Consider the following 8,657-nt stretch of genomic DNA (forward strand, 5'->3'; position numbering starts at 1 on the left):
GAGGGGGCAAAATGATAGTTTCCCTTTCCAATATAAAGTTGGCATCGTAAACAAGACAGCTCAACCGCACAAAAATAGCTTCACAACATCCAATTTTAAAATTCATCCACGCTGTCATCCTTTTTTTTTTTTTCTTGGTGCAGATTTATTTCTTGTCAGTTAACATGTAAAATTCTGGCTCAGGGTAATGTCTGAAGTTTTTAAATAAACTGTAATACAGCATTACTATTCCGTAATACCCACTCCAGGACAGGAGATAAGACGAAGGGGCAACTGGGGCCTGGATACTTGCTATGTACAAACACTGATCCACTGTGGGGAATGACAACTCACCTTTCCAAGTTATGTTGCTCAGCCTCAATCGTGCAACATAACACAGTGCTGATAAAACGAACCATCCAAACCAAACCCTGTTATGAAAAGTGTTGAGTTAGTTTGGTGATGTCTACACAAAGTCACAAATCTGGAAACTTCAGACCATTTCTACTTTTAACTATATTTTCTATTCTTCATCCAAATGTTTGACATCATGGACACAGAGCCTAAGATTTTGATCAGGAATTAAAATATCTGAAAACGTATGCAGAGATTTTTTAAAAAAATCCCTTTATGGGAATTTAGTTTGGGTGCATTCTGGTCCTTCCTCGAATGGCAGACCTAGAAGAGTCAAGTTAAAAAAGCAGAGGGTTATGGCCTCATGCTGTTTAACACTATGCAAATTTTTGAATATTCTAGGTGTCTGTGGAAAAATTCCCAGAACAATAATACAGTAAGGAAATAAAACAACACTTGATATGTTTGGTAGAAATGTACAGATGGTCAGTTTTGAACTTGCAAGTTCTCAAGAGGTTTTCTTTGTTGGGGCTTCTGGAAAAAGATCTGCTTATGCCCATTTTGAGACCCAGGAAAGGCCACCATACTTCAGGGTGCCTGATAGTGCTCTACTGATCGAGGCCAAAATGCAGTGGCTTTTATGAGAAATACTGGCAGGCAATTGAAATCAAATTTAGACTTTTGGATTTTATGTTGCAACTATGGAGGCTCCAGGGAGGCCAGTTTCGGGTTTGTTTGTTATGCTGTTTGCTTTGGTTCGATTTAAATTTTTGAGGAATGAACCAAAATGCAACTAACATTCACGGAAACTGTTGAGATGGTCAGAACGTAGTTATCAGAGGAATTTGGGAACGTCGGGAGCATGGTGGATAGGGGGTTCAGAATGATCATCATCAGCGTGTTGTGATATTCTGCTATTTTCCTCCATGGATTCAAAGAGTTTGCTCTTCTTTCTTAAAACGAATGTAGCACATTACGTATCTTAAAGCAATCAGCACGAAGGCCAGTGACGCCTGTTCAAGCAGACTTTCAGAGACAGCGCACACCAGTAACACAAACAGCTCTTCCACGTTTCGAGAATACAGTGATGGGAACTGGTACACATGATGGTAGGGCAAACTTTTTTTTTTTTTTAAACTTCACAGAATGTGAGCTTAGACTTCAGCCGCTTCCTTGTCTGGCAATGAACAAAACCAAAAGGGCTCCAGCCTGAATGATCAAATGCACAGGAGGGACCAGACACACCAGCTACCAATGAGTCACAAGAACAGACAGAAAACTGTTAGTAGATCTTGATAACCAGGAATTAAGGTGCTTTTTAAAATGTGTTCCCGTTGCAACATATGTCAGGAGTGTAGCTGAGCAAGCAATGTCAGCATGTTAGGCAAATGGAGTCCTTGTCCAAGTGGCGTGTGGGATCTCACCTACACCTTGATCTAGACCAGCGGTTCTCAACCTGTGGGTCGTGACCCTTTGGGGGTCGAACGACCCTTTCACAGGGGTCGCCTAAGACCATCGGAAAACACATATATAATTACATATTGTTTTTGTGATTAATCTCAATTTGTAACAATGAAATTGGGGGTCACCACAACATGAGGAACTGTATTAAAGGGTCGTGGCATTAGGAAGGTTGAGAACCACTGATCTAGACCATTGGAATAGCACTAGGTCTTCTTGAAGCCTCATCTAAAAGTCTTCAGGAAAAATAATGTGGAACTCAGTGCAAGGTGTCTTCGTTTGCATTGTGTGCAATGACAGAGGTCTGAATGTAAGTGGCCTGGGGAGGACTTTGCCATTTGATGGGATCTTACAGGACATCCATTCCTACCACTCACTGGATGCAGGAATCCATGCTACAATGTCCCTGACTGGTGCCCAGGAATGATGGTAACCTGTTGTCCCCGGTCCAAGACCGTGGTTGGGCAGACTCAGCGGGTTTCGATGCCGAGTTATCAATTTAGAGTAGCAAGGACTGAAAAGATCTAGTGAAAACTACTTTGGAAGGAGTGTTCAGTTTCTCTCTATAGAAAAATAAAAACAAAATGAGCTAATTCTAGAGATGAAAGTCCTCTACAGGAAGAACCAAAGCTAAGAAGTGAAACTAGTTTCAAAAACTAGTCTCAAAACTAAAGACACTTATTAATATGATGCTGTTAAGATGATAAAAAGCACAATGATCTCTGTCAAAAATAAATTAAAGCAAACCAAAAAGTTGGCATTTGTTATGAGCCACAAGAACAGCATTCTGAAATATTCTCTATGGCCTCAGCTCCAGTATATCTGGGATAGGGTCTGCCCTGATGGAGGAGAATGTGTTTTTGAAGATAAAAGCCTCAGGGAATTCTTTAGATATCTTTTAAGGAGCACAGATTTGTGGATGTGGCGGGGCACTTTGAAATTTGTTTTTGCCTTGTACTCAGTGTAAACTACTTGCACAAAAATATAAAAGGCAGGGCTTGATGTTTAACGTCTGTGTTTTATTGTTGTTGGCACCAGAAAAAGCTCATGTTCTATGTTATGTCACTGTACATACTGTAAACAAGACTGCATTAATATTGTTTTCTTATGAGTTTTTGTTTCAATGAATCTAGATTTTAAAAAATACATTCACAAACTACCTTATGTTTAAACACAATGATTCCCTTTTATTTCTTAACTGTACCCCAAATCCCACAATAAAAAAATCATTTAAAGCTGTGTGTTTCAAACTTATCACTTAGAAATAAAAACAGAACATAACATAAAAACAGAGATCAGTTTGCAACATAATTTAAAGAAGCTCCTGGTTTAAAATACCACAGCAGCAATATAAAGAGCTGGTGGCAATCACATTCGGAGATGAGACCCAAATCAATATATTTTGTCCACATCAGCGTCCAATTATAATGGTTGCTAAATTCAATCAAAAAAGTTATTGCTGAATTTTTTTGCATGGAATTTGCAAAGATAGTATCATTCAGCAGCAGAATCACAGCCGTAAAAATGAGAACGGGAGGATTTCATTGCTTTTGCAAGCTAAAGAGACCATGATGAGGACATCTTGGTGATCGTCTAAAGATAACCCTCAATTCCATTCCTGTGTATTACCTACTTAAAATAAATGCAAATGACAACCACCTTTACGGGAGGGGGGGCACAATCACCTACTTCAGGAATGAGAATAATTCCCCCCTCTCCCCCCTTCCCCAAACACCAGATTGAAATGGCTCCATTTTCCTAATGCGTATTTCGTTCTCATTAATAGTACATCAGCTGCTCATGTATTTAGGCAAAATCAGTAGGATCACAGATTTTTAAAATCTGTTAATAGTAGCTATTTTCTCCAGAAACAAGCTGCATTCATTTCTGTTGTTGATTTTTTTTTTTAAATTTTCAAGAATAACAATTTGGTCAACTACTGTTTTGTTGAAAAAATATTAAATACACCTGAGATTGCCAGTTGAGCTCTCTATATGTCTCCTGGAGATAACACTGCTGTGATGAACAGTGAAACAAAACGAACAAAACGAGGTAGGTTAAAACAGGAAGCGCAACACAGATATCGTTTTGCAACACCTCGATACCACAAGTGGCCATGCGTGTAGCTTTGGAAAAAAAAAATCCCAGACAGTCACGCAAAAGTTCAAATCATCTGAGTAAGTTTATAAGGACACAAGTCAACCCGAACTAAATATACACATATCTCTGCACAAATGTTGCTTACCATACGTTGGGTAATTTGGAGGAAGGTAAAATGATTAGGGTCTCAGAATTTTGGCCAAAGCCTTGCTTTCAAGTTTGATAAAAATCTGAACCAATGCTGCCTGCTGTCTCAGGCAGGCATAGTAGTCTCGTCCCTTCTCTCGCCAACCCAAGAGAACACACGCAGCTCAGAAACATTTATTATTTTTTTCAGTCACAGTTTTCATCTTGAGAAAGTGGCATTGTCAGGAGAAAGCTGGGAATGACCGGAGCCTGGATGTCATTCACTCCCCAATCAGAACTCCACAAAGTCTCATTCCTAATGAAGCTCAAACCGAGTGACCTCTTAGCTGGGAGGCCTTGTACATTTAAAAAAAGATTGTGTGTGTGTGTGTGTGTGTGTGTGTAATTTTTTTAGCTTGTTTCCCGGAAGCTCTTTCTGTTTGACCTCATCTGTCACCCCATCTTTTGCCCTGACTTGTTGCATAATAGCTGAGGGAAAATTGTGTTATGGGATCCCTCAATCACTGGAGCCAACTCAACTTAATGACACTACTATCCCATTCAACACACTCCATTCTGTACAGGGCCATATAAAAATAGGGCCTGTCAGACTCACAAAAATGGCAGTTGATTTTATTAGTCTAAGGCTAGTAGTTTAGCCATTTAAAATCTATTTCCCCAAGGAGGGGAAAACTAGCACAGTATTTTTCTTCTCTTAAAAATTCATTAGCCAGTTGCTACCAAAAAGCAACCTTTTGGGTTGGTGAAGGCAAAAGAGTTCTAAAATCACCCCACTATGCAGTTATGGCCTTCAGTGTGAGGAGATAAGGTACATTTATTGTGCTGTCTCTCACCATTTGAAATTGGAAATTTTACAACATATGTATATTTAAATCTAGCAGGCAGACAGAATTAAAAACAGACTAATTTTCTCAGTATGCATTCTCTCCCCATTCTTACAAAGTAAGGGGGTACAGAAAAAAGGTTAAAAAAACAAAACAAAACTCAGAATCCACCAGAACACAGCTTAATCATAAGAGCACACAATATTTGTTTCTATCCCTAACTCCGAAGGGCACATGGTCCATCTTTGTCCACAGACAATGCAGCATCCTTGGGGATCTCCTGGAAATTCCTGCCACCTTTTTCTCTCCTTCTCAACCAGGCTGCAACATTGAAAGATGGACTGTATTGGGACGGGTGGAGGGAGAGGAAAAGGGGAAAGCAGTATGTTCAACCAAGCCTTCTGATTCTGCCTCTAGACTGGCGTAAGTCCACATGAGTTATGTTCTTTTAAATTAGAAACAACGCCATGAAGATAAGTGCCAAGTGCTCTTCTGTTACCAGTTCATCATGGAATTTCTGTTGAGGGTCATGAAAAACACTTGGCTACTTCCTCCAGATCGCACGGATGCAAAAAATACCTGTTTGAAATTAAAAAGAAGTTAGTTCAACTGCATGGTTTCTTCCCCTCTTTTCTTCAACTGTCCATCCATTTTCTCTCACATGTCCTATCCTTGCCATGCGTCAGCTCTTAAGACTCAATGGCTGGTATTTCTAAAGTGTCTTTTAACATAGTGCATCCTCTGTAAACACTCCTGCCTGCCTTTATTACTATGATTGCTATGTATTAGCATTTATTGTGATTTTGACCTTCAGGGACATGCGAGGGGATACATCTTGATTTGTTAATTTCCCTTTGGGTGCTCATATTTTAAAAGGGAGTTTTGAGCTAGGAGATAATATGCTGGGTTTCTGGTCTAGGACACAACAAGCCCTTTGTTAAATTTTGGAAAGCTCCCCTTCTCTCCCTTATAAGGACAAGAGGGCAGATTTTAGGACTGAAGGGAATTCTTTCGCATTCTCAAAGCCAAGGGGGAAATTTTGGGCCTACTGACTTTAGTTCTTAATTTTTAAAATTAAAAAAGAAATGAAATGGTTGTGGACAGATAGGGTCAGGTGTTCAATGCCTATTCAGTTTGTCATTTCAAGACTTAACGCTTGGCTTCTCTGCTGATGCAGGAGAATCCCAGGCCAAAGGAGATAATGGCATTAGTAAGTAGAACCACAGTCCATTAGGTCTGGGTCTGCTAAATCCTTTTATCAAACAACTGAGAGAAGTGAGCAAAATTTGGGTTACTGCTCACCTGAGCTGAATGTCAGTGAGCCACTGCCCTAGGAAAATAACATTCTGGGCTGTGGCCTAGCCCTTGAGTCAGCCAATACCAGACTTTGGTCCAAGGCATTTACTTTTGTCACTAGTATGAAGTCTCTGCTACTTCATTTCCACAACTTCTTCAAGAGAATGCTGTCTCTCCCAACCACAACTTCTTAAGAAGTTCTGTGGAAATGCTTGTCATTTACCTAATGTAAGTAAAGCTACTGTTAGGGTCAGTGAATTAAAATGGATAAGCACAGAGGGCCCATGGAAAAACAGTGAAGGAAAGAAAGAGCTGCTGTCTTCTCCAGGTTGTGTGTGCTCTGGGCTCTAAACCTCTGGCCCCAAATATGGGTGTGGTCCCAGCCTGCTCCTGAGTGTGTGCATGGCATGGAACAGGTTGTTGGGGTGGGTCTTCAATGAATTAAGAGTGTGGGAGTCCATGCCCAGATCACCCTTAGTCTTATAATTCCAGGACACTGGAGTTTTACTAGGGGATGGGTCTGTTTTCTGACATACTCTGGTCAGGCCTTAGAACCATCCTGGCCACCCATAGCTATTGTTCACCCAGACCACACTAGACCACACCAGGTCAGAGTAGTTGGCCAGGGTTGAATCTAGTCTAGACCCATATCACCAGGGTTGGACTAAGACCAGTCTGGCCTCTGGGTGGGTCAAGACATGTACATCTGCTTAACCCGTCACATTCTTGTCTATACAAAAAGCTGTTTTGGGGACAGCATTTCTAAGCTGGTCAAGGTCACAAAGGATAAATTCACAAATGGAGTACAACTGAGCTACTGAAACATTGGATTAGTCTATAAGGAGGACGAGGGAGAAGCAGCAGTGCTGCAGAATACCCTTCCGAGGACTGAGCATGCCAGACGGACACCGCCACCTTCACGGGGAGACAGGCCCCCTAGAACATTGCAGAGGAAACATGGCTGGAATGACACAGGACATGGCACTAGTTGAGTTTGTTACTGTGCATTTCTTAAGGAATGGGCGACATTTTTTAAACGTTTATATTTCTACATGCCAAATGTTACACATAAAAAAGTGAATATAATGTGATGGGTTAGGTCCCGATAGTGACTTTGTGAAAAGTCTCCAAGTGGAATTTAAAGTTGACTCACTGTGAGATGATTAACGATGGGCCAACACTTCTAAATGCTTAGGAGAATTTGGGGTGTCTACTGAATCACCATAGGGCCTGCAGGCCACAGAAGTTACTAACAGTTTACAAGAATTTTTTAGATGTGTTTCTGTCTTATTTGATACGTAAAGAATATATGTTGAGGGTTCACATAAATCAAACCAAATAATGCCATTTCAAGATAATATTGATTGTTTAACACAGATGTGATTCAAATCAGTATAAAGGAAAATGAAGGTTTCACAGGTACCTGGTGGTCTCTTAAAATGCAAACACTAATGCAAATGTTGAAACGGATTTACCTTATCATTTCTTTCACATAGAAACTTTAACCTTTGAGCTCGCTTATGCATAAATACTCCATCCAAATGTCCTGTTTCCACTGACCGGATCTCAATAGCTTTCTCGCCCCAGCCCATTATCTGATTGGAATGAATGTAGGCTGTCAAAAGGAATTTCCAAAACTGCATTAAAAACATTAGATGGGCAATAACTCACAGCATCTGTTCACATCTTAACCACAAAAATGACAAACGACTTGAGATAAACAGACAAAGCAAGTCTTACAAGTGTTATTCACAGACTTTTTTTTTGTGTGGAATCAAATGGTTGTTTCACATTTCTTGATTTTCGTTTCATTTGGGGGGTGTAACTGCTGAAGGAGATAAGGAATGGTTAACCTACCCACAGACGTGGGCATTTCTCCCCATTGGAGCACCACATCCTTAGTTATCCGGCCATAGGTGTTCACATACACCCCCTCATCCTCATAGCAAACAAGCATTTCCATCCCATCTGTTTTAGGCAAGATGACAATGGCATGAGGAGTGATATTGCCCTGAATCTAGAAGACAAAGAAAGGTCAGGCATTATTCTTTTTAAAAATAAGGCAACATCTTGACTATTAATCATTAAGAATTGCAAAAATGAGGGTCCCCCACCATTTTCATACTAGAGACTGACATTCTGATTTGCTTAATTGAACCACCAACCTATCACAAACTCTGGTAAACACACACACAGGCACTAGGTTGAGAATCCAATTCACCTGATCTTGAAAATAACAACTCTGGAGCACCTGCTGTGTGCCAAACACTGGGCCCCTTACCTGTACAATTTCTAGTCCTTAGAACAACTCTCCATGGGAGATAGCTTTGTCTATAAATGAGGCAAATGCATTTCAGGGGGATTATGTAACTGGACCAAAGCTGCACTGATATGTGGTGGTGGAATTGGGATTTGAGCACGTGTCTCATAGATATTGAAAATCACATTTTCCATCTACTTAAATTACAGTGGGAAGTCTGGGGAGTGTTGGGGCGG

The 8,657-nt window shown here is 40.5% G+C and overlaps 1 protein-coding gene across 8 annotated transcripts in view; it reads right to left on the minus strand.

Annotated features, from left to right (window-relative positions):
• Nucleotides 1-2,792: 2,792 nt before the first annotated feature.
• The window catches only part of TNIK (TRAF2 and NCK interacting kinase), a 346,282-nt gene continuing 340,417 nt past the window's right edge, over nucleotides 2,793-8,657 (minus strand). For all 8 annotated transcript variants that reach the window (XM_006764113.2, XM_006764112.2, XM_006764109.2 and 5 more), the window contains 3 exons: nucleotides 8,019-8,178; nucleotides 7,637-7,776; nucleotides 2,793-5,444 (listed from right to left, as the gene is read on the minus strand). In XM_006764113.2, the coding sequence (XP_006764176.1) occupies nucleotides 5,361-5,444; nucleotides 7,637-7,776; nucleotides 8,019-8,178 (384 nt within the window). In that variant the 3' untranslated portion in view covers nucleotides 2,793-5,360. The remainder of the gene's footprint in view (nucleotides 5,445-7,636; nucleotides 7,777-8,018; nucleotides 8,179-8,657) is intronic.

Source organism: Myotis davidii, unplaced genomic scaffold (assembly GCF_000327345.1).
Source record: "Myotis davidii unplaced genomic scaffold, ASM32734v1 scaffold115, whole genome shotgun sequence".
Taxonomy (NCBI): domain Eukaryota; kingdom Metazoa; phylum Chordata; class Mammalia; order Chiroptera; family Vespertilionidae; genus Myotis; species Myotis davidii.